Source organism: Microtus pennsylvanicus, chromosome 15 (genome assembly GCF_037038515.1).
Source record: "Microtus pennsylvanicus isolate mMicPen1 chromosome 15, mMicPen1.hap1, whole genome shotgun sequence".
Taxonomy (NCBI): domain Eukaryota; kingdom Metazoa; phylum Chordata; class Mammalia; order Rodentia; family Cricetidae; genus Microtus; species Microtus pennsylvanicus.
In genome coordinates, this window is record NC_134593.1 from 9273293 (window position 1) to 9299435 (window position 26143).

Here is a 26143-nt window from a genome sequence, read left to right on the forward strand (position 1 = left end):
TGCGGGAGGCGGAGGCAGGTGGATTGCTGAGAGTTCAAGACTAGCCTGGTCTTCATAGGGTATACAGTGAGACCCCGTTTCAAAAACAAAAGTTCATGTTAGTATTCTGATGTTTGCTTTGGAAAGCAGTGTTAAGGTACAAAATAGAGTCTACAAACATACATTATTATAAAGCCAGGAATGAGCTTTAAAGTTGATAATTCTAACTTGATTTAAAAAAAAAAAGTAACTGTGTGGTGGCGGCGCACACCTTTAATCCCAGCACTCCGGGAGGCAGAGGCAGGTAGATATCTGAGTTTGAGGACAGCCAGGGTTGCTACACAGAGAAACCATGTCACAAACAAACCCAGCTATTGTACCCTATTGAGAAAGTTTTTGCTTTCAGGAGATGGGCGTTTAGCAGGAGTTTGCAGAGTGATTAGCTCATGACTGGTAAGAGTCTCTCTAAACTTGGTGCGTCCGGGAGGACGCGTAAATAAAACAAGGCTCTTTCTTACAGGTTTGTTGACAAGAAGGAAAGGCTGAACCAGCTCAAGAGCAAGCAAGAGGAGTTTCAGAAGGAGTAAGTTTTTATTTTTAATCTCTAGAGGTCTCTAGCCAACCACTTAGTTTAGTCTTGCTGTGCTGTGCAGATATGGAAATTGCCAGCTCATTTAGCAGACTATCTTTTTAAATGTTGGAGCACACCCTGACAACTCAGTGGGTGGAGCACCAGGCCTTTAAAGTATGGGGGAAGGAGGGAGAGTTGTCTGGGAGAAGTGAAGCCCAGAATAGAAAATCCTGGCCCAAGACCTGAAGTCTTTCTCACAGAAGTGATCTGTGTTTGGACAGAGAAGTCACCCTTGGCCCCGCTCACTGATGGTGGCAGATGGGCCTACAGCAGCAGGTTTTATGAGATCCAAGTTAGTGTTCACAGAAGTGGGTCCCATAGGATGGTGGTCATCAGTGTAGGGCAGTAGAGTCCCAGGTGTCTGTGCTGAGATAGGTTTTCGGATGCAGATCCTTGAACTCCTAACCTCAGACATTCTGATGAAGTAAGTCCAAGTGAGGCCCACGACTCTGAGTTGTTAACCAGCACCCTGTGATTCCCTTACCGTATAGATTTTTCTGTAGAACTTCTGCCTAAACTGACCTGGTAGCTATCCTGTGGTGCCTGCTGGCATTGGACTCTTACTAAAAATTGTTCTTAGCCAGGGTTGGCAGTACGCACCTACAACCAAAAGGCTGAGTTCAGATGAGCCTGGGCACACAGCAAGAGCCAATATTGAAAACAAACCAATAAACAAAACAAAAAAAAACCAAAAAGATAAAGGGCTGGAGAGATGCTCACCCTTAAAGGGCTTCCCTTCTCCTGCATGTCTGCCCATCACTTGAGGCCCTCTGCCAATACTTCCCAAACCAGACCAATATGGACATGTCTTTACTGGTGAAGACAGCTGGCATCTGTCTGTACAGCGATCTTCACAATGGACTCCTTAAACACATTCGTGTGCAGAAGAAAATCCTCTAAAAAACATGCTTCATAAAAACCTGCCTGGTGTATTGGACCCGGCAGTGTATCCATCCGGAACCTTTTTCCCCAGAGTACTTCATTCCTAGGACGAATATGGAGAGGCACTGTCTTTGCCCTTTCTCTGAGAACAGATCTTTGTGTTTTAAGATTAAGAATTATTTTGTGGCTATTATTATTGATTATGACTCATAGAAATTACTGATTATGTCTGAGGACTGCAAGTTCTTGTTATTATTACAGGTGGTAAAGGAAGAAATGAGAAATTGTAAGGAATAAAGAATTTTGAAAATAATTTTTAGACCCACTTTGGCATTTCCAAGTTTTTCCAAACACCTACCTTAAAAGTTGATCATTAACCAGGCAATATGCACCTATAATCTAATGGCTACGTTCAAGACTAACTGGGCACATAGCATCAGGCAGTACTTAAAATGAAAAGGAAAGGAAGGGCTGGAGAGATGGCTCAGCTTTTGGGAGCACTGGCTGTTCTTCCAGAGGCCTCTGATTTCATTCCCAGCACCCGGATGGCAGCTCACAATCGTCTGTAACTCCAGTTTTAGGGGATTGAGCTGATGTCCTCTTCTGGCTTCCTCTGCTACCAGGACAAAATAATATTTTAAACATTGATTTATATCTTTTGAGCCTTTTTTATCTTAAGATTTTTATTAAGAACTTCAATCTGTCTTTTTCCCATACAGAGTACTTAAAGCTATGGAAGGAAAACAGCTAACAGATCAGTTGGTAAGTTCTTAAAAGTATTTAAGCTAATATTCTTCATACATGAGGCTATATGTTTTTAAGTTGATAGAGCTCAAAGGAATAATTTAACTTAGTTTTTCACCACATTTGGTGTTTAAATAGTGTGGCCTTCTAAACTGTTACATGGAGATAAACCAAATGGGATAGATAGGCTTGTTATGTAAGGATGACTAGACAGGACCGCTCTTTGCATAGTAATACAGAACCAGGCAGATCATTCGTCTTAAAAAACTACAATAAACACATGTGCAGGTAAGTTACTGATGTGCCCTTGGAGCTGAAGGAGGCTTGGGATGTGAAGCCAGCTGGGCTACGTGAGATGCCAGAGTAGGACAAAAAAGAATGTAGTAGTGGACTTCTCTAGTTTGGTGTTGATAGGACCTTTAGAAGCCTCAGAAGAAAGCATTTGGCACAGTAAACTAATTTATAAGTCTGTACATTAAGACTAACCGCTACGCTGAGAAAAGGAGCACAGATGTGTGAATTAGGGACTTTGACAGGACTCTGACACCTAATCCTGTTGGCAGCATCCCAGAGACACACTTGACTTGGGTAGTCTGGGGTGCTTACAGAGCATGTGTGTGCTCAGCAGGTTCCTCCTAAGAACTACACGGATACAGAGACCATGGGTAGCCAGCTAACTGTAGCGTGTTCTAGGTTCATGAGCTTAGAAGGACCCATGGCCTGTGGAGCTGCTTTGGTATTCATGGATTGAGATATCCCTGAGTCCCGTAACTATCCAATTAGTGTGGCAGTTCGAGTTTTAATGATATAAAAAACATGGTTAGCATACATATATCCAAAAGAAACTATGTCTGAGAAAATTTTTAATGAAAAAAAAGTAAGGGAATGCCATTCCCTCTGTGTGTATGTTAACTCTGCTCTAAAAATGGTACATGGTGCACTGGGGTGCCCAGCAGAGGACCATGCACTGAGCGCTCACAAGGCTCAGGCTGCTTCAGCCATATGAAGAAGAAACTTATCCCCGTAGAGGACAGACTCCGTACAACAGCCACATCTTCTTCCTGCAGTCTCTAATGGTTTTATAGGAGGCATCTTGTATAATTTTTCATGACACTTAAAGAATATTTATAATAGAAGTGACTCATGCTGTGACTATTATAATTAAGATGTTTGAGGAAAATTCTTTAGAAATCCTTATAACATACACACCTATCTGTAGAATCCTGACTTAGGGATGTGCATCAGAGAGTCGGCCTCAGCAGCAGGGCACACGTTTTTACAGCGAGACTGAGGGCAAGAGCACAAAAGCAATATCTGTGCCTTCGTATAAGCTGCCATGAGGTGTGGCCCATATCAGGATGGGTCTTCCAACCTCAACTGATCCAATTAACTAAGTATCCCTCACATGTATGGCCAGCTTGGGGTTTTAGTTAATTCCAGATGGAGTCAAGTTGATCATCAAGAATAGCCATCATAAGTCCACCACATCTTGTCATCTGGACACATGATTGTGCCTGCTTATGTCATAGTAATTTCCAAATGAAAACAATAACCAGGTCATGCTTATACCTAACATGATATAAATATCCCACATACAACTGCAAACATTTAGAAAAGGTGGCAGTGTCACTTGGGACTTTTTTTTAGTATTTCATAACGTAAATATGATAAGCATTGATATATCTCAATTGATGTTGAAACCAAGGAAAGGAAAAATGCCTATAGAAGCACATTCTTGACAAAATACAACAGAAACACTCGTGTCTGTTATAACCTATATTATTGCAGCTAGTCACATGGCCTTAGCTGATATTTATGATTGCCTTCCTGTACTGCCCATTCTGTTTCTTCCACCCTCAGCAAGCCCCTCAGCAGTTCTTGAAGAGTTGCCCACATCTTCATTCCTGAGGGTCTGTGACCTTTGTTACTTTACCTGGATTGAATTGTAGTTTTCCACTGACTTTAATCACAGGATACAATAGTACAAAGATAGGATCCCCTGCATTCCATCCTAAAGGATCTGCTGAGAAGCAATACAGATTTCCTTTGGTAATCTAGATCAATCAGCCCTCCTAACACTGTTATTCCTTTCTTCGCCTGATCGCTCAAGGGCACAGAAACCCAAAGTGACCAGGAGCAAGTTTGAGCTCCCAGTTCAGTGGAATGTTTGTTGCGTCTCCTGGCAGGAGCACTCCCCTGTCTGGAACCAAAACAAGAACAGGAAGCAAAAACTTGGTCACTAGGAGCAAGAATAGAACCGCTCCCTTTTCTACCCCTTGATTCATGAAGTCATGGATTCTGACTATGGGAGAAACTCTATGTTCCTGCTAATGTAAAGAGACGGCTTCAGTTCATGTAATTTCCAAGTCATCTTAGAAAACTGTATTTGCATTGTGCCTCAGCCAGCACAGAGTGGAACTCAGTCTGTTTCTGATGACACAAATTCTCTGAATTGCTGATTGTACAGTAGCCTTTAGCCATGATGTGTGGATAGTAGAGAAAGTGAATCTTTATTCCATGTATTATAATTGTATTTTGATGGCTTTGAAACTGGGCCTTATGTAGCTCAGGGTGGTTGGTCTTGAAATGGCCTCCCAAGCACTAGTTTTCTCTGTAAGCCAGCACGTCAGCTTAGGCAGGCCGTGTACTTGGTAGGAAAAGTTTAGAAGCATTTTTCTCTGCTCTAACCCATGGGAAGGAACTGAGTGCATTCTTTCTTGTTCATTTCCCAGCAGCTACTGTATTGAGCCAGGAAAGTGCTTTTCCTTGTAATTCACCTCAGGTGCAGACAGTTGTGGCAAATGCAGTTGTGACAGCTTTTTCCTCGCCGTCTCCTACAGTAGACCCGAGAATAAGCAGTAATTCGAGGTGGATAATCCGTGAGACTAACATTTGTGACATTTTTTTAAGAGATGGAAAATAATGTCATGCAAGATGAGGATTGAGCAGCTGAAACAAACAATATGTAAAGGAAATGAAGAAATGAAGAAAAGTGAGTAATTTCCCTCCCTGCTGCCCCAGTAAGAGGCCTGAGTGAGTCGCATGGGTTATGAGCTAGAGGGATAGTGAGAGGCAGGGTTGGGACAGGAAGTCTTCTGTTTTCTCATTGCTTCTGCAAAAAGCACCTTCTTTAAAGAAGGAAGGGTTTATCTGATTCACAATTGGAGGCTATGGTCCCTCCTGCCAGGGAAGTCATGGCTGCAGGGGCCTGAGGCAGTGGACACATGCATCCAGGCAGGAAGAAGAGAGGTGAGTGCTGACACTTAATGTGCTTTCTCTCTCGGTCCCTGACAGGCACGCCCAGGGTTTGTCTCTAGTGATACCTGGTCCTGTTGACTTGGCAATATTGACCATCACAGACTATCAGTGACTTTGAAGAGTTTACTATGGTTTTTTTTTTAATTATTTATTTATTTATTATGTATGCAATATTCTGTCTACATGTATGCCTGAAGGCCAGAAGAGGGCGCCAGACCCCATTACAGATGGTTGTGAGCCACCATGTGGTTGCTGGGAATTGAACTCAGGACCTTTGGAAGAGCAGGCAATGCTCTTAACCACTGAGCCATCTCTCCAGCCCTTTACTATGGGTTGAAAATATCAAATCCCTAATTTGAAATGCCTTTACAAGTATTTTGTATTTCAGATTTGAAATTTACGCGTGCGTGCGTGCGTGCGTGCGTGCGTGCGTGCAGAGGTGTGGTAGCGGGAGCTACCTGCTTCAAAGCAGGAAGCAGAGAGTTCAGTGGGAGTGGCAGGAAACTTTTTTTTTCCACTTTTTATTTTTTTTTGTGTATGTGTTTTTTAAGTGGGTTACATTGACAGATTTTTTTTTATTGAGAAAAGGAAAAAAAGTTTCCTCCTCCTCCTCAGCTTCCCATTTCCCTCCTCCTCCTCCCACCCTTCTCCCCCTCCCCCCACTCCTCTCCCCCTCCCTCTCCAGTCCTGTTGTAATAAGAGCGGCAGGGCTGCGTCCTCCAGTCCTGTTGTAATAAGAGCGGCAGGGCTGCGTCCCCGGCACCTGGCCGCCCACATGGCTAGCTCTAGCTTATGCCCCGAAATAATTACACGGAAACTGTATTCTTTTAAACACTGCCTGACCCATTAGTTCCAGTTTCTTATTGGCTAGCTCTTACATATCTATCTAACCCATTTCTATTAATCTGTGTAGCTCACTAGCTGGCTTACCAGGAATGATCTTAACCTGGTCTGCCTGGAGTGGGAGAATCATGGCAACTCACTGACTCAGCTCCTTTCTCCCAGCATTCTGTTCTATTTACTCCACCCACCTATGTTCTAACCAATAAAATGGGCCAAGGCAGTTTCTTTATTTTTTAACCAATGACCTTCCTCCATCACAGTCCAAAGAGCAGTCAGGGTTCCCTGCCCTGTGGAAAATCCAAGGTCCTCCCCCCTCCTTTCATGTCTAGGAAGGTGAATATCTAAACTGGCTAGGCTCCCACAAAGCCAGAACATGAAGTAGGATCAAAACCCCATGCTTCTCATCCTTGGCTTCTCATCAGCCCTCATTGTCCGCCACGTTCAGAGAGTCTGGTTTCATCCCATGCTTTTTCAGTCATAGTCCAGCTGGTTTTGGTGAGCTCCCAATAGATCAGCCCCACTGTCTCAGTGGGTGGGTGTACCCCTCGTGGTCCCTCATCTTCTCCCTCCTTCTGCTCCTCATTGGGACCTTGGGAGCTCAGTCCAGTGCTCCAGTGTGGGTCTCTGTCTCTATCTCCATCCATCACCAGATGAAGGTTCTATGGTGATATGCAAGATATTCGTCAGTATTGCTATAGGATAGGGTCGTTTCAGGTTCCCTATTCTCATCTGCCCAAGGAACTGGGGACATCTTCTTGGGCTCCTGGGAGCCACTCTAGGTTCAAGTCTCTTGCCAACTCTAAGGTGGCTCCCTTAACTAAGAATTGTGCTTCCATGGTCCCCTAATGGCAGGAAACTTTTAAACCTCAAAGCCAACCCCCGAGCCACACTCCCCAATTCTTCCTAAACATTTCTACTAACTAGAGACCAAATTTTCAAACATAATGAGTGTATGGGGCCATTCTCATCAAAGCTACCATAACTGCTCTACAAAGTTTAGAGTCCCCATCATGTCTATGAAGCCCTTCTCACTTAGAAGTTACTTTATAGTGGTGTGTGATGGTATCAGAGCTTCCTTGAAAGGTCCTCACTCTTATGAGGTGCTTGCATGGTATTGGGTGGGTGGGCTGGACAGTTAGAGCAGCAAGGCAGCATGACAGAGATGTGGATCATCAGGGAGAAGGGACCCCAGACTTTTGCTGGTATTCTCCAGGACTTGGGTTCTGTGGCTACACCATGGCTCGCCATCCCCCACCAATTTCCCGTGATGCTCAGGCATGTCTCCCAGCCTATTGATTCTGCACAGTATGCTGAACATGTCCATGCATAAAGTTTTCATCAACTCATGGTCACAGCTCTCTAAACTTTAAAACAAGGACTGCAGCGCACTATGGGAGTGACATTATGACTGGGACTACAGTGGCCGAGAAGTCTAGGGTCCACCTAGGTGTACAGCCACTTCATATTGCTCTGTTGTGAAAAGGTTTTGTATACGCTTACTGCAGATTCCCATACTGCTGTCAGCTCCAGTCCACGGACCTCACTTGGGCTGCTGTAGGTGGCTCAGATGACCCCCGGAGTTAAACTATTGCTTACTAGAAGGTGGCTACAGCCTTGGTGCCTGCCTCTAGAGCCTCGCACTGTGTGTGGGCTGTTTTAAAGGAGTTCACAGATTCTAGAAGTATTGAGAAGCCTAAGCTCACAGACGGAGAAGTGGCTACCCAGTATCCTTTCTCTTTATGCTGTGTTGTTGGAATATACTCCCTGTGTCCAGGAAAGGGCACAGACTGGCGGCTGTCGAGCCTCGTAGATGACTTCTCCAAGCCTTTAAGGGTCACAGTGCAGAATGATGCAATTACATTGAACCGCATGGCCAGGAGAGCTGGTTATGTGCATTTGAAGATGAGCTTGATCTGGCTGCGGACTTATTAGAAATAGCATCAAGTGCTTTGATGTTTTATGGGAGACACGGGGGGCGGGGGAGATAAGGGAGCCCTGAGTCCATCAGCACTGGCTGCAGGTGCGGTGCCTGAACATCCTGTCACCTGTGCTGGGGGAAGGTACTCTCTCAGGACCGTAGCTAGACAGGTTCTCATGAGTACTTTGAGGGCAGTAGAAATCACGGACGTGAGGAGAGAAAAGTAAGTCAAAGCAAGCTTATATGAGGCTAAGACCCAGAATGTTTTGCCAAGACGGGAGCTGGCTTGGGAAGAGGTGTTTCTGAGAGGAAATGGAAGACTAAGAAAGTTCATGCTTGTGCTAAACCATGAGCTTAGTCCTGAGAGGAGCAGCTCATGTCCACAGGTGCCTGTTACAGCCTGCTAGGAGGCAGCAAGGCTTCAGTGGGCCCTGGTGTGAAGAACTGAGAGCTGTATGCTTTAGAAGGCTAACACAGGGTCCAGATTGTGAGGAACAGGTCTGGGGGGCACTAATGGGCAGAGCCTTGCTAAGGAGGAAAAGAGTGGGAACCTAGTAAATAACAACGCGAACAATGGAAAGAGGGAAAGTAGGAGCAAACACGGCCCAGTCCCAGCAGGTAGGATTTGAATGGCAGTGCGGGGTGAGCCTTGTAGGACGGAAATTCCTCCAGTGTTCATTCGTCCGCTGCTCACTGCCAGTAGGGCTCCTCTGAGAAGAGGACCTGCAGGATGGAGGCACTGAACGTGGGGCAAAAGGGAACCGTGGCTATGCCAATTTGGAAGTTAAGTTTGGTTTGTGTTCAAGATCTGTCAGTCATTGGCTGTAGTTTATAGATTGTGCAAGGCCGTGCATGGTGACACTTCCTGTAATCTCAGCAGGCTGAGGCAAGAGGAGCACATGCATGCATGCACGCACCCAGGGAGAGGGAGGGGGCAAATAGGTTGGAATTGAGCCACCCTGGAGATGGGCAGCATTTAAGTGAGAGTTAATTAGCAACCGCAGTAAGAGTGGAAAGAAAGGCATGGGTAGATTGTAGACTAGCTAAGAGAACACAGCAGTGAGAGTGGAAAGAAAGGCATGGGTAGATTGTAGACTAGCTAAGAGAACACAGCAGTGAGAGTGGAAAGAAAGGCATGGGTAGATTGTAGACTAGCTAAGAGAACCACAGCAGTGAGAGTGGAAAGAAAGGCATGGGTAGATTGTAGACTAGCTAAGAGAACACAGCAGTGAGAGTGGAAAGAAAGGCATGGGTAGATTGTAGACTAGCTAAGAGAACACAGCAGTGAGAGTGGAAAGAAAGGCATGGGTAGATTGTAGACTAGCTAAGAGAACCACAGCAGGGGATTGCCAAGGCAACGCACAGGTGAGACGGAAGGGCTTCACACGTGTTCAGAGGTGGTGCTCCTGGAAGGCTCTGAGCTTGGTTTTGAACTTGAGATTGTGGTTCCTAGATGTCTGTCTTAGAGTGCAGTTTGGTTTTGTGACTCAGTTGAAGCTTAACTTGAGTATAATGATCCTAGCAAGCCCCATAGCCCACAGGCTCTCTCCAGGAAACCCTTAGTGAAAAGTATTCTTGGGCTTTACCCTGAGTGTACAGTGGGAAGGGAAGCAGTGCTGTACGGTGGCCTGCAGGGCTCATGAGGCATGTGATATGTTGTTAGATTCTGAAGGCCTTCTCAAAAACAAGGAGAAGAACCAGAAGCTTTACAGCCGAGCCCAGCGGCACCAAGAGAAAAAGGAGAAGATTCAGCGGCACAACCGCAAGCTTGGGGACCTGGTGGAGAAGAAAACCATTGACTTGAAGAGTCACTACGAGCGGCTGGCGTGTTTGCGAAGGTCCCGCATCCTAGAGCTCACCTCCGTCATCTTCCCAATGGACGAAGTGAAGACTTCTGTGAGGTACATGAAGTGAGAAGGCTTTGGTGTGGGGACTGTTTTCCATATGTCAGCACTTACTGGGCCTTGTTCTAGGGTCCTTGTTTTCCTGGTATGAAATTTGATTCTTATCATCCTCAGCAAACAGTAAGCCAGGGAGGCAGCCAGGGCACGGGGTGGGGCAGCCGTGTTGTCACAGAGCGCCCAGGTTACATGCTGACTCACCCCTGGCATGCCATCCCAGTGCTAGCCAGGACGAGACACAGCCTTGAACCCACGAACCCGATCTCTTTGTTAAATGACCTTGTATGGAAAGGAAGAACATACCTTGTGCCTAGACTCAGCCTTTCCTTGTGCTGACTTAGCCTTTCCTGGTGGTTCATTCTGCATGGCTGAGACAGCATGGTGATTTTAGTGCAGAGGGACTCCTCGCCTCGCCGTTCATCACAGGTATGCCTGGTGCTTTTGACAAAGCTCACCAGGGCCTAGTGCCTGACACCCGTAATCCTAGGGACTTGGGTGGTAAACCACGAGGACTGCAAGCTGGGGAACTTAACTGAGATCCTGTCTCAACTTAAAGAGAGGGCTGGGCTGTGTCAGCTATTGGAGTGCACACTCCTCCCTCCCCTCCACGTCTCAGAATTGTGTAGATGAGCGTGCACACTCCTCCCTCCCCTCTGTCTCAGAATTGTGTAGATGAGCGTGCACACTCCTCCCTCCCCTCTGTCTCAGAATTGTGTAGATGAGCGTGCACACTCCTCCCTCCCCTCTGTCTCAGAATTGTGTAGATGAATATGCATACCCCAGCCTCCCCCATGTCTCAGAATTGTGTAGATGAGCATGCACACTCCTCCCTCCCCTCTGTCTCAGAATTGTGTAGATGAATATGCATACCCCAGCCTCCCCCATGTCTCAGAATTGTGTAGATGAGCGTGCACACTCCTCCCTCCCCTCTGTCTCAGAATTGTGTAGATGAATATGCATACCCCAGCCTCCCCCATGTCTCAGAATTGTGTAGATGAGCGTGCACACTCCAGCCTCCTCCTCCATCTCTCAGTGCCAGAGACCCGTGTGATTCCAGATACTTGAGAGTTTTATTAGGTAGACTGCACATTAAGGCTAACCTGGGCAACTTAAGGAGACCCTTTTTCAGGGATATAGCTCAGTGGTAGAGCCCTTAGGCAGCTAGCAAGAAGTCCTAGGTTCAATCTCTGAGTGCTGATAGAAAGGCCATATACAAAATTTAGATACAAAGTTGCTAAGTGTTTTGGAGCAGTGAAGAAAAGTTAAATTACTAAAGTTTGCATAAAGACCACTGGTCAGGCCTTAGAGGGAGCTGGTGGAACAGAAGCCTTGTGCCAGCATTCCATCCTGGTGGATCAGCAGGAACCCAGCACCAGGCATGATTCTGGGTTTCCCTTCTGGACTGCAAATGAGGATCTTAACAACTTCAGAGTTGGATCGGGTCTGTAGATGAGTTGATAGCACTGTGCTGTAAATGACCCGATTTCTTTTTTTTTATTATTATTTATTTATTGTGTATACAATATTCTATCTGTGTGTATGTCTACAGGCCAGAAGAGGGCATCAGACCTCATTACAGATGGTTGTGAGCCACCATGTGGTTGCTGGGAATTGAACTCAGGACCTTTGGAAGAGCAGGCAATGCTCTTAACCACTGAGCCATCTCTCCAGCCCCTAAATGACCCGATTTCTATACCACAGTAGCTCGGCACACACTTTAGGAGTTCAAGACCAGTCTAGGATACATGAGACCCTGTCTTAAAAAAACCAACAAACAAAAAGATACCAAACGAATTCCTTCCTTACTGTATTTTGCTTGTTTTTCAGTATGGGAATTGAATTTAGGCTTCCTAATTTTGATTGTTACATTTTCCATAATTGGTAACTTGGGTAAAACTTTAAAACTTTTGCAATTTTCAATAAGGTTGAACTTTTTTTTCCAAAGAAAACAAGTACACATGTAGTTATGTGGCTCTTGATGACTGTGGGTTAACAAGACCACTTAGTGATGTGGTCTTCATTTGCACGAGGTCCTCTGCTCTTCCCAGTGCCACACTTGAGTGTGTTCCTCTTGACTGTGGACACATTTGTAGGGCTGCACAAGACGTGAGGAACAGCTTGCCTTCTTTGTTGTTGCCAGTCAGTAACCTTTTCTTAGCCTATAGTAGATACACTGTTGCTTTTTTAAAAGCTCAGCTGGCTCTGGAGTTCCTTGCAATCTTGCCTGTTTGCAGAGATCCTGCGGACGTGTCTTCAGAGAGTGACAGCGCAATGACATCGAGCATGGTGAGCAAACTTGCTGAGGCCCGGAGGACAACCTACCTCTCTGGAAGATGGGTCTGTGATGACCACAACGGTGACACCAGCATTAGCATTACAGGCCCTTGGATTAGCCTCCCAAACAACGGGGACTACTCTGCCTACTACAATTGGGTAGAAGAGAAGAAAACAACCCAAGGGCCCGGTGAGAAGCAAAACATTCTCTGAAAATGTATTGTATTTTGTGAGGTAAAATCTTCATGCCAGAGTGAACAGGGCAGGAGTGACAGCTGGGTTGCCCGCAGCACAGCAGTCTGAGAGCCTGAATTCTTCCTAGTTCTGAAAACCATTTCCTCATCTCAGAGGCCACATGCTGTGAGAGTGTTCTCGTCCCCTCTTCAGCTCTTCTAGCAATAGGCAGTCTATCCTAGACCACTCGGGAGTGAAATCATGCAGCGTGTGCATTTTTTTGTCTGCTTTCTTTGATTTAGCCTTCTTTTACAAAGTTCATACCATGGCTTATGTTAGAATTCCATTGCGTTAAGTGGCTGACTAGTGATCCATTGTTTGCATATACCACATTTTATATTTTCAACACTTGCTAGACCAACGATGTTTCACCTTTGTGCTTAATATGACTTAATTCATGAAAAAGACATCCTTAGACGATTTCTGGTAATTCATGCCTGTTTACCCTAACATTTGGAAGGCTGAGTCCAGATGTTAACTATGTGTACCTGTGTGTCTGTGAGTGTCTGTACACAAGTGTGGAAGTCGGTAGAGGGTTTCGGATCACCTTGGAGCTGGGGTTACATACAGTTGCCAGCCACTCGGCACTGGTGTGGGGAACTGGACTCTGGGCACTCTTAACTGCTGAGCCACCTCTCCAGCCCCATTATCCCTCCCTAGGCCCTGGTTTTGAGGAAGGGTCTCATGTAGCTCAAGATGGCCTCAGACTTCTGATTTTCCTGCCTCAGCCTCCCAATGTTGACATTAACAGGAGTCACCACAGTGGGCTAATCTGGTCACTTAGCAAATACATTGCCAGGCCCAATCAAGGACTGTTTGCGTCTGACCACGCAGGAAGAGTGAAACTATAAAACCACAAGTGAAAATCTTGGTATGTGTACTGATGTGGAGGTCCTCTGTGCCCTTTGTGTCCCTTCTCAGACATGGAGCACAACAACCCTGCCTACACTATCAGTGCCGCGCTGTGCTACGCCACTCAGCTCGTCAACATTGTGTCTCACATACTCGATATCAACCTTCCCAAAAAGCTGTGCAACAGGCAAGTGCCAATCCTGTCTTCATTGATTTCTCATGTTCCTGGTGTGCCCTTACACGAGCTAAGAGAAGGGCTTGACAGAAATAGAAATATTAAGATTGTTTCAGAAGATGTCGACAGTTTGATTGTGTTACAGTTGTGCGTGAAATCTGAGGAGTCCACAGAGAATCCATCTGGTTCTTGGAAATAACCAAAGGAAGGACCAGGGTGTGCAGGGAGGATGCTGCAGACCCGTGCACTGGAGCCAAGGGAACGAGACAGGACGGGGGGGGGGGGGGGGCTCTTTTGTTCTTATGAAGCTTACATGTTTGCATTATTACTTTTTTTTCCCAGACCGATTTTCTCTGTAGCCCTGGCTGTCCTGGAATTCTCTGTAGAGCAGGCTGGCCTCAATTCACAGAGATCCACCTGCTCTGTCTCCCAAGTTCTGGGGTCAAAGGAGTGTGCCAGCATTGCCCAGCTTTTTGAGACTTTGTTTCTGTATGTAACAGCTCTGGGTGTCATGGAATGGAATTCAATTCTGGTGTGGCCTGAAGGCTCCTCCTGCCTCAGTATTGGGATTGCTGGGCTTTTAGGCATGTGCTCAAGTAAACTAAGCGTAGCCTCTCTGAGGGTGATCCCTCACCGTGCAGGTGGGGAGCATTGAAAGCAGGAGGCGTGGGTGGTTTTTTTCTCCTGTTTTTGTTTGTTCATGTACTAGGGAATTGAACCCAGATGAGCAAATGCTCTTCCCTAGCTCAAGGCATGAAGAGAAAAAGCCATGGATGGGGATGCTAAGGAAGAAAGCTGCAGGCAGAGAAGGCGCAAAGTTCTGGGAGATGCGAGGCAGCAGAGATTTGTCCCATGGGACCCTAGTAAAAAGTTTCCAGCTGTCATTCTCCACAGAGCGGCTGGTGGTTGAATTTTTCTTACCCACAGTCCCCTGTTGGATCCTTCATAGAATGTGCCTCCCCCGTGTATCAGTTCATAGCATCCCTGTTTGTGTGACACGAGCTCCTGGCAGAGTTGCTCAGTCACCCAGGGACATGCATTTGTAGTTTCTGTCGATGACGGGAACTGCTCCCCATAAGGGCATAGTTCAGTACTTAGGAAGTGTCTGTTCCCAGCCGTTTACTATGGGGGAAGAGGGTGTGCTGTGCTGGCGCCGAACTGCAGTTAAGACGTGGCCTTCAAAAGGAACGTTGTAACAGACTTAGAAGTCCTACCCTTGCCTGGCGGTGGTGGCGCACACCTTTAATCCCAGCACTTGGGAGGCAGAGGCAGGCGGATCTCTGTGAGTTCGAGACCAGCCTGGTCTACAAGAGCTAGTTCCAGGACAGGCTCCAAAACCACAGAGAAACCCTGTCTCGAAAAACCAAAAAAAAAAAAAAAAAGTCCTACCCTTGTCTTACAGTGAGTTCTGTGGAGAAAACCTCAGCAAGCAGAAACTGACGCGCGCGGTGAGGAAACTGAACACAAACATCCTTTACCTTTGTTCCTCGCAGGTATGAGCCTGGGCTTTGCACTCTTTATTAATTTGCTGTGTGTTTGAAACTAGTAACCAAGCCTTTGCTTCTTCTAGCATGTGAATTTAGATCAGCTGCAACCACTGCATACACTCAGAAACCTAATGCACTTGGTGAGCCCACACTCGGAGCACCTAGGCAGGTAAGTTGTGTGTGTGTAGCTTTTCTCTAAGCGTTGTTTCTCTGTGGCTGCTTTAAAGTAGAACCAGGATGCACGCTGGTGTAGTATCTAGTGTTCCCAAGTCCCCGATTCTCTGGCAAGGACGAAAGTTGTACATACTCTGCAGAAGGAAGCAGTTGATCGCGCGTGGTCTTCTACGAGCGTGTTGCAGTCACTTGAGAGAAAGTTGCAATACAGTACGTTTAGCATGTGACATGAAGTAGAGGAGTCCCGATCCCTGCCCACCGCCTTGTGCTTCTCTTGACCCTGCTCATTTCTTTTCTAACTGGCTCCTGCAGCTGTGCTGTCTTTGTCCGCTTTCCTTTGTGCTTGCATATCCTCTGTCTGCTCACCATTTGTTAGAACTATTGAAAGTTTATAGACCGAGCTCACTTGAAATTCATCTGCTTAAAACAGAAATCAGCCAGATGTAGTGGTGCATGTCTTTAATCCCAGCACTTGAGAGGCAGAGACAGGTGGACCTTTGTGAGTTCGAGGCCAGCCTGGTCTACAAAGCGAGTTCCAGGACAGGCAGGACTGTTACACAGAGAAGCCCTATCACAAGGAGAAAAAAAAAAAGGAAAGAAAGAAAAGAAAAGAAATCAGTAACAATGAACACCACGCTGGTCCATGGTTTGCTCTAGATAACTTGTCAGTCACTCAGCCCCAAAGAGTGGCTCATCTTTTGTATCCTGGTCTAGGCTCTTCCCATCGTCCTTGCTCTCATCAGTATGCACATCATTTTGGTAGATGGGAGGCAGCAGATGTGTCTACACTATGGAAAATGGGGTTTTATTTGGTGATTCTGCTCAAACTGTAGGCTAATGTGAGCACTCTGTTTAAGTTAGACTATACTAAATGTTGCTGTTTCTTACTATGGTATATTAGAGTTTTTGAGCTGGCTAAATTGGCAAATGCCTGTAATCTAGCCACTCAGGAGTTGAGGTAAGAGGACCACAAAATTAAGGCCAACCTAAGCAACTTAGTAAGGTCTTGTCTAAAGGGGCAGGGGCGTGCTAAGTGGTAAAGGAGACTCATATTTTCAGCTCTCCAGTTGGGGAGCATCTGTGGAAAGAAAACAGTGAGGTTTTATTTGGTACAACTTCTTGAATGGCTTTTGGAACTGGATAAGGAGTTGTCTGGATGAAGCAAGTCTGAGGCACTGAAATCCTTCATTTTCTCAGCTAAAGATGTGCCCCTTCTTCCTAGAAGGGAGACTGGTGAAAAGAACAGCAGGTATTTCAGAGTGGACAGACTGACTCCAAAGTTCACCCCAAACCATTGGCAGTAAGGGCAGAGTAAGAATAATATGGTCTGGCCCCTTTCCAAACAGGGTATATAAAGTTAATTTTTAAAAAGGTGTTCGGGGGGTGGGGCCAGGGAGACAGCTCAGTGGATAAAGGGGTAAAGGTCCTTCAGCTGACTTAATTTCCACGCCCCACATGGTGGAAGGAGAGAGATGGCGTCCACATGCTTGCTATGGCACTCCCCCCCCCCCCCCAGCAATACAAACAAACAAAATAAAGAAGTTTGCTTAATCTCAGTTTTTGTGAAACTGAGGGAGAATGACTGTGACTTTGAGGCTAGCCTGGCTACATAGTAAGATCTCATCTCAAACACTCCTCCCCGCCCATTAAGAAGGATGCTGTAAGCATCTAATAGTGTGTGTAGTAGTTAGAAAAGAGAACTTTATCTTAAACAGATCGTGCGCCTACAGGCCTGTTCCGGCTGCCTGCTGAATTAGATGATCACAGTCAATACAGTTGGGCTAGTTGGCATCAAGTGAGGGATGGGTAGGGTTTATTTTTATCATATTTTATATATAAAAACAAGTTTCAGAAATAAAAGATCCTGTTTTTAAGTGATATATAAAAGACCTAAGAGAAAAGATTGGTCTATACTCATGGGTAATGAGAGAAACTTTAACCAAGCCAACACCTCAAAACCCTTTAAATGAAAGGCGCCACACACATTGCTATGTAGGAACTGCCTGACTCCAGTAGGAGAGGGCCTGTATCTTAAAGAGACAATGAAGAGGTTTGTAACATCTATACTAGAGCACAAATCAAAATCTAGAGGAGGTCAGTCTTTCAGTCGGCAAGGGAAAGCAACCTAGTAGGAAGGTAGACAGAGGATGCAAATTGCTTGCCTGGAATTCAATTTAAAAACTAATCCTCAATGAAGAGTAAAGATATGGGCTAGGGGGACAGTTCACTCGAGTAGTTAAAGTGCTTGCTGTACAAGGAGTGAGCCCATGAAAACAGTCAGCTGAATAAGGTAGCACACATCTGTACTCTGACGGGAGGCCCAGACAGGAGCTTGCCTGGTGTGCCCACATTCTAAAAGAAAAGCAGGAGCAGAGTCATTCCTGGGCATGGTACTGTGCCTGCTCCCCTGTGCTCCTGTTTGTCTCACACGGAATAAAGGAGTGCAGCAGGGAATACCTAGCTCACACGATCCTGGGGTGGAAGAATGGTGCTTATGCGGCCCCTCTGTGTGCACGCAGGTCAGGACCCTTTGAAGTGCGAGCAGACCTTGAGGAATCCATGGAATTTGTGGACCCTGGAGTTGCCGGAGAATCAGATGTGAGTGGAGACGAGCGTGTAAGCGATGAGGAGACTGACCTGGGCACAGACTGGGAGAACCTGCCGAGCCCCCGATTCTGTGACATCCCTTCCCAGCCAGTGGAAGTTTCCCAGAGCCAGAGTACCCAGGCCTCCCCACCCATTGCCAGCAGCAGTGCGGGTGGGATGATCTCTTCGGCTGCAGCCTCCGTGACCTCCTGGTTTAAAGCTTATACTGGCCACCGCTAATGAGCGTCGACCAGAACACACGAGATCTTTTCCACTGCACTCTAATAACCTTGTGTGTGTAGTCACCAGAGGGCTAACTAGTGTGAGGACAAGCACATGTGCCTCTCAGGTGGCTTGTGATGGGGACCATGCTCAGGGCCTCCTCAGCCCCGGTCCTAGACCTTAGACCCCACAGCGTGCTGCTGGGATGCCTAGAGTCTTCCTGACATAAGTTCTAGACTCTGTCAGGTCACAAGGAAGTGTTTCTTGGTAGTGAGGGATGAAAGACAAAAGCCGAGTTTGTTTTTCTGTCATCTGCCGCAGCTTTGGTCTTCCGGGGGAGGCTGGCATCGGGTGGTGGTGGCACCTGGAGGGCAGGCGGGGACTCTGCTCTAGCTGTCATCATGTATCACATTCCTGATTCTCTGCCACACCAAAGAAACCATGGCCTTTCTTCCACGAGTGGGGAGTTGTAGCTGCGACGTTTAGAGATGTCGGGACAGTTTTCTTGTGCTCTTGTTTAAGTCATTGCCGATGTCTGTGCTACACGCATTTAAAGTGGACTCTTCCGAACCATCCCTGGATGAGCTAAACGCTGCCCAGGCAGCTTGAACACAGATTAAGTGTTCGTTCTCTTGCTGCAGTTTCTTGAAGTGGGGCTAGCCAGTAGCAGGTGTTCCGGGGAACCCCCTGCTTGTCGTTGGGGTCTCCGTGGCTCCAGAGGCTGCACATGACAGCATGTGCAGCTGTCCCAGGAAGTGCTCGAGGAATTTCCTCCAAGAGATCATTTTAATGACAATCTTACAGAAAGTTATAACGAGAGGCATTATAGTAAAACTTGGAAATAGCCCTTTTTTATTTTTAATAACTTCAAAAAAGAGAGAAGTCCTATGTAACAGACCACAGAAACCTTTTGGAAACCGCCCCTCCCCTGCGGCAGTGCCATCCCTTCCCAACTGAACTGGTGTGTTGACACCTCAGGCAAGTCCTTCGGCAGTTTGCCGCACCCTGGCTTCTGTTCACTTCGTCGGTACGGTTGTTACTCTGCAGACTGAGGTGCTAGTGAGCATTTGCTGTTGTAGACCTGTAGGAAGCAAGGAGCCCCATGGTCCTGCTCTAGATACTCCCTGGGGAGGTGACTGCTTCCCTCCTGCAGGCGTCACTGTTCCATGCTCAGCTCCATCACTGTTGGAATCTGTAGGCTGAGTCTGGAATGAGCAGATACCAACTGAGAAAGGACCCGTGAGCTTGAGCCGCACAGAGTGCAGACATCACGGACTCATGCCTACAGCCTCAGGAACGGATGCGGGAGTGAGGCCTGATGGGTATTTGGTCTTAGTGTAAAGTAGAGGCACTTCTGTCACTTTATGTCACAGTCGATGACCGCCTAGGCTGCTGAAATACTCGAGGTTCATGATTTTGCACTGGATCCACCTGTTGTAAATATTAAATACACATTTCAACCACTGTCGTCCCCCCCCCCCCGTACTCTTTGCTGCTCATTGAAACCTTTGATGCAGGTGCCAGGACCATCTGTAAACAGCTTTCAGAAACAATGGAGCTGGTATTTTTGTAAACCAAAGCCATAGAAGTTGGCCGTGTTTTCCATTTTAAAATGATTTAGTGAAACAAGGTAATACTGCTAGAAACTCAGAGGCACCGCATAGGCTGCTTTAATGGTCTTATAAAAGGCATTTGCTGTAAGAACAGAACCAAGAGTGTAACTTAACGTAGAGACAGGCAGTCCCCGCGGTATGGTGGGTGCCGTGGGTGAGGAGTCGGGCGTGCTTTGGGGAAGGGTTGCAGTGTCGGAGCCCCCTCGCTGCACCTGAGACTTCTGTCAGGGTGAGCCACACAGACGTTTTCTAAGCTTTTATTGTATTCCTGCAATAAATCCTTTAACAGTACTGTGTGTGCCTTTTCCTGGTTACCGTTCATTTCTGCCACTCCACTCGGGTTAACGAGAGTGCAAGCGGCCGGGCGGTGGCGGCGCACGCCTTTAACCCCAGCGCTCGGGAGGCAGAGGCAGGTGGATCTCTGTGAGTTCGAGGCCAGCCTGCTCTACAAGAGCTAGTTCCAGGACAGGAACCAAAAGCTACGGAGAAACCCTGTCTCGAAAATTAAAAAAAAAAAAGAGAGAGAGCAAGCTAACCTGAGTGCTTCAGAGAGATTAAAAGAGTAGCCGTGAAAGATTATTCTGCTAGGTAAGAAGTTTGTTTTTAAAGTCACCGGTTATGGTGCCTTTAATAATGATGGCCTGTCTTTGGCAAACAAGAAAATATGTTTATCAGTTACATTTCATTCTCTTTGATAGCCATAACCTTGAGGCTTGACCTGGGAAAGGAGTGGGCCTCTGAGATGCCCACATGGAACCTGCTCACTCTTGGGGTCAACAGAAAATGTCAGAGGGCCTTCTCAAGCCGAAAGGAGTCTGCTAGCTTTGGGAAATCCTTTTTGTAATTAATCTCAGACAGGTACTTTAGCTTCCGGGTAGTGTGGACGAGTGGAGGGTATGAGTGACTGGGCTGAACAGTTTGGGCCCTCAGGAAGGACACTGAAGGCTTTTTCATGCCTTTTCATGTTTGCCTCGGACGGGAGGTTCTTCAAGAGAGTTTGGGCTTCACAGTTCCTGCCCTTCCATTTTTGTAGGTAGCAGCCTACAAAAGTTTCCACATAGTATACAAAGGAAAGGGGAGGTTTCTCATCCACAGTTACCTTTGTCTGATGCAGGAAGTGAGGCAGATGGGCAGGAAAGGGAACTTCTAGTAGGTGGAAGCGCTTCTGTAAAGTGTGACAGGATGCTCAAGCCTAGGCTTGGGTGAGACATCTAAGCACCTCAGCTATGAAGCCATCACCCCCATTCAAACATCTGGTGAGAAAATAGCCTGAAAGGGGGGGTCTTACTCAGAGTTAAATAGATGAAGTGCTCTGTAAACACCCCAAACCACCAGGGTGGAAAACTCAATTTTAAAAATTATTTTGTGCGCATACACGTGTGGATGCCAAATGAGAACTCACGTGAGTCTTCTCATCCTCCGTGTCCAGGGGTTAGAACTCACGTGAGTCTTCTTTCTCATCCTCCGTGTCCAGGGGTTAGAACTCACGTGAGTCTTCTTTCTCATCCTCCGTGTCCAGGGGTTAGAACTCATGTGAGTCTTCTTTCTCATCCTCCGTGTCCAGGGGTTAGAACTCACGTGAGTCTTCTCAGGGCTGCAGACTTGGCTGTGAGTACAAGGGACTGGGATGTGAGAGGGGGTCTGATAGAAAGTAATGTACTTAAAATGCAAGAGATTGAGGCTGGAGAGATGCCTTAGAGGTTAAGAGTGCTGGCTGCTCTTGCAGAGGACCTTGATTCAATTCCCAGCAACCACACAGTTGTTCCAGGGCACCCAATGCCTCTGGGTTTCATGGGCTGCATGTGCTGTAAATACATATTTGTAGGCAAAGCATTCATTCACACAAAGAAGTCTTAACAGATTTTTTTCTTTCTTGAGACAGAGTCTAACTATGAAGCTCTGGCTGGCCTGAAACTTGCTCTGTTGTCCAGGCTAATGTCAGACTCACAGAGATCTACTTGTCCCTGCCTCGTGAGTGCTGGTACTAAAGGTTCCCAAGCCCAAGCTAGAAATCTTTTTTCAAAAGCCAAGAAATTGATTGGAGGTTCAAGGTCAGTGGTGAGAATGGGCGGGCCACTTGAGAGAGAGCTCTTGGGTGAAGACTCTGGATACCCCAGAACCCACACCATCACCCTGTACCCTCACCTTTGAGTATGTGTTTTAGCATTTACTGACTTCCAAGGCCACCCAGATGTTGGGGGAAATACTTTCCTACACTTGTTTACTAGTGCATTTTCCTGACTTTTAAAAACTCTGAAGACATTTCTGAGGGTATAAACAAATACATGCATAGCTGTCAGTTTGGATAGTCGCTAGATGGTTTGGCAGCAGTAGCCAGAAGGCCGCAGCAGTGACAGGCAGATGATCTGAGCAGCAGCCGAGCAGGAGGAGGTCTCGTATTGACAGGGAAATAGGCTGTCTGTGGGTGCTACCGCTGATGGCATCAGGGAACTCTGTCTCCTTGATGGCCTTAGAGAAAGACCCCAAGAGCTGCAAGCTTCTGCTGCACTGGGCATGCCCAAGAGGCTTGCTCCAACATTGCTCACTTTCTACTGGTATGAGCCTATAACTGCAAAATCAGTATCAGCTTGGGAACTTGCTAGAAATTCTGCATCTGGGCACTCCTTCGTTCCCGTTAAATCACAACCTTTCTACACCTCTTTGTACTAAGATCATTGGAGTAGAGCTACACGGTCAAGGGGAAATAATAGAATTTTTTTTCTTCAAGACAGGGTTCTCTATATAGCAGCCCTGGCTGTCATAGAACTCACTCTCTAGACCAGGCCGGCCTTGAACTCTGCTTCCCAAGTGCCACCAGCAATAACAGAACTTATGCAGAGATTTGCTCATTGTCTCACTAATTAATTAATCAATCTGAAATTGGAATATCTGAGTACTAAGGGCCTCTGGAAGAGCCTGAAGACTTAGGCAATAGGTTTCTTCTTCCAAGCACAGAGGGGGATATTCTGAAGCAGCCTTTAAGGGGCTGTACATGGGGAAAGTCTCTCTGACACAGTGACTGTATTCTTGCTTCGTGTATTCTGCACAGGGCTTTCTTGGGTTATCTCCCATTGCCCCTCCAGGTTCACTACTTCCTGCTCAGTGGGCTGCATCAACTTTTGAAGCCTTCCTGTTTCATCTCGTCTATTTCTTCCATTCCTTCCCAGGCCTATGAGTGCTCAGACCTCACTATACACGAAGCTGCCACCTTGGACTCTCACTTCCAGAAGTTGATTCTATAGGTTAAGGATGAACCTTGAGCTTTGTCCTCCACAGAGAGAAGAGCCTTTAAGTGTTTGGTTAGGTGGGAGGCAGAGGTAGGTGTTTCTTGAGTTGGAAGTTAGTCTGGTGTGATGGCTTGACGAAAATGATCCCCAAAGGGAGTGCCACAATTAGGAGGTGTGGCCATGCTAGAGGAAGTGTGTTACTATGGAGGTTGGCTTTGAGATTTCACATGCTCAAGCTACTCCCATTGAGACAGACGGATTCCTGTTGCCTACAAACATGGTGTTGGACACGCAGCTACTTCTCCAGCGCCATCTTTCTGCATGTCACGGTCACACCATGATGGTAATGGACTGAACTCTGAAAATGTCAGCCACCCTAATTAGATGTTTTTCCTGTGGTCATGGTGTCTCTTCACCACAATAGAAACCCTAAGACACCAGGTCTACATAGTAAGCTCCCAGGATAGCCAGGGCTCCTAGTGAGTCTCAACAAGCCCTGCCGTGTGTGAAGGTGTGCGTCTGTGCGGGGGACAGAAAGGGGGCAGAGGTGGGAAAGTGGAGGATGGGATGAAGGTGGGTTTTCTGTCTTTGTCCTGGGCTTGGCAAATATTGGGGATGGCACACTCCTATATCCACACCCTTATAAATAAACACATGAACTTGCTCATTTTCTCTGTAGTCATTTGTTCTTCAGAGTCCGCTTAGCAGGTTCAAGAAGGCCAGGGCCAAGACTGCTGGCCATGGAAAAGGTCATGCCACAGGTCCCAGTGTGAACCCTGGGACAGCCAGCCTCCTGTCTGGGAGGGAAAATAAGGCAAAGTGAGCCAGCGACTATACTCCTTGCAGCCACTCGAGGACTGGAGATGAAGACCAGCGAAGACCAGCGAAGACCAGCAGCTTGGTCCCAGAATAACAGAGTCTGGGCAGTCCAAGCTTGGCTCGATTCCTACCAAACACAGCTATGCAGACGGGTCATGTGATACCACAATGTAGCAGGGACAAATTGGATTAAATGCAACTTTCCATTTTTCTGATTGTATCTGGCCACTGATTTAAAAAAAAAAAACATGAACATATACTCCATGATGGAGCCCATTATCAGGTCTTAGACTCGGTGCTTTGATTTTGTGGTTCAGTGTGTGCAGAAGAGGGAGGGAGGGAGGGAGGGAGGAAGGGAGGGAGGGAGGGAGGTCACTGAAAGGCACAGCTGATTGCACACCCAGTGCTGTTGCCTCTTCCCGAGTCCTGTGTCTGCATACTGCTCAGCACAGCCACATCAGCTAGCCTTACCTGACTGACATGCTATGTACTGGTAATAGCTGCCTTTGACTAAGTGGTAGGCACCACATTTTCAAGAGTAAATTTGGCCATATGCTACTTCCCCCCAGTGCTCACTTGAGAACCTAGTTCCCATGTGCTTATCATTGCAAGGTGAAAATGTTCAAGGGCCTTGTTTTGATTTTTGCAAACCCACCCTAAAATATAGTTTGATGTGTATAGGTACGATGGCATATCCCTGTAATGTCAGTACCTAGGAGTAGACAGGAGTATTCCATGTTCCATGAGACCCTGCCAGAAGTCAGGAGGATTGGGCGGTGGTGGTGCACGATTTTAGTCCCAGCACTCTGGAAGCAGAGGCTGGTAGATCCCTGTGAGGCCAGCCTGGTCTACAGAATGAGTTCCAGGACAGCCAGGACTACACAGAAAAACGCTGTCCCAAATAAAGAGGGAGCAGGCACGGTGACTCATCCAGCCCTGAAAAGGCTGCGGCAAAACAAGTTCAGCTCAGCCTGAGCAACTTGGAATCCATCTCAAAATTCAAATGCAACAAACCAACCTTTTAAAAGGCAGGGTTGCAGCTTAATGGTGACCCAGCCACCTAGCCTGGCTCTGGGTTGGACTCCCAGTACCAGTGGAAAACAAAGCCCCTCTAAAACAGATACCTTTGGAAACTCACTTCTGTTCTCTATTAAGGGGGCTTAGGAAAAGGTGAAAAATGTTTCATTGGCTTTTTAAAAAATTACAGTTCTTACTAGAGGGGGCCTGTGTGCTACAAACGTGTAGAGGTAAGACGACAGCTTTGTGGAGTCCACTCTCTGTTCCCCTAAGTGGCTGCCAGGCTCGCGCAGCAAGCGTTCACCCGATGAACCATCTCACCAGCCCTCACTGCTATGACTAGGTTTTCTCTTTCCACAAGGGATGCCACTTCTGCTCCAGTCCAGTTCTGTTCTCAGCTGCTAACTCTAGTGACTTCCCCCAGGTAGCACGTTCAGCCACCCAGAGTGGGGTGCTGCTCCAATGAGGTTCTGCTTCAGCTAGGCAAAGATAGATGTGGGGCACCCAAAGGTGCCAAAACTGTCTGCTCTTTCCACAAGGCTTTGCAAACATCAGCTCTGGCCATAAATGTCCATAAAGTTGGGAGTGGTGTGCATGTCAGGGGGGTGGTGTGCTCCCCACACTTCTAACACTAGCCCATCTGAACCCAAAGGGAACACGGTAGAATTCTACTGTGTGCACAACGTACAGCTGCACTTAGTAGCTGATGCGCAGTGGGTCACATCCATTCATTACTGGCACTGTTCAGTGCGAAGAAGGGCTCAGTGTCAAATGATTATGGTATATATGATGCAGTCGGTGGGTGAAGGAAGACAAACTGTCTGCTCAGCAAAGAAATGGCAAAAACTGACGTGGCAAAGAGCTGGTAGTCCTTGTGAAAACTGTCCAAGATGCCCGGAAGGCTAAGAGACACTGAAAGTCACATGACCAAAGGTGAGTAGACAGTGCCAGGCCGTAAGTACCTGCCCACCGCCACCATAGTGTATAGCAAGCATGCGTCATTGGGTTCAGAACAAAATAGCCACAGCTCCTGTAGGAACGTCTCTAGACAAGCATGGTTCCCTGGGATCAGCTCTGTCCAGAGGCAGAGATCTTAAAATTCTCTTCCGGGAGTCAGTGCCATCCAAACATGCCTGCACCTGTCACATTGAGTTGGCACTAGGAAGCCAGGTCTGGTGGTACATGCCTGTAATCCCAGGTACTCAGAAGGCTGGGGGCAGGAAGATCATAAGTGTGGGGATAACCTGGGCTATCTAAGACCATAGCTCGAAAAAAAATGTGAAAAGGGTTGGGAATTTGGCTCAACT

General features: G+C 46.9%; 1 protein-coding gene across 3 annotated transcripts in view; it reads left to right on the top strand.

Annotated features, from left to right (window-relative positions):
* Positions 1–23146, top strand: part of Atg14 (autophagy related 14) — a 35963-nt gene extending 12817 nt beyond the window's left edge. Inside the window, exons 2-10 of one of the 3 annotated variants that reach the window (XM_075949184.1) lie at positions 500–562; positions 2212–2254; positions 5147–5228; positions 9919–10156; positions 12391–12620; positions 13586–13707; positions 15098–15184; positions 15262–15347; positions 22941–23146. In XM_075949184.1, the coding sequence (XP_075805299.1) occupies positions 500–562; positions 2212–2254; positions 5147–5228; positions 9919–10156; positions 12391–12620; positions 13586–13707; positions 15098–15184; positions 15262–15347; positions 22941–23007 (1018 nt within the window). In that variant the 3' untranslated portion in view covers positions 23008–23146. Of the gene's footprint in view, positions 1–499; positions 563–2211; positions 2255–5146; positions 5229–9918; positions 10157–12390; positions 12621–13585; positions 13708–15093; positions 15185–15261; positions 15348–17871; positions 20065–22940 lie in introns of those variants that run through there. The other 2 variants (XM_075949183.1, XM_075949182.1) reach the window with 2 other exon arrangements.
* Positions 23147–26143: the final 2997 nt, after the last annotated feature.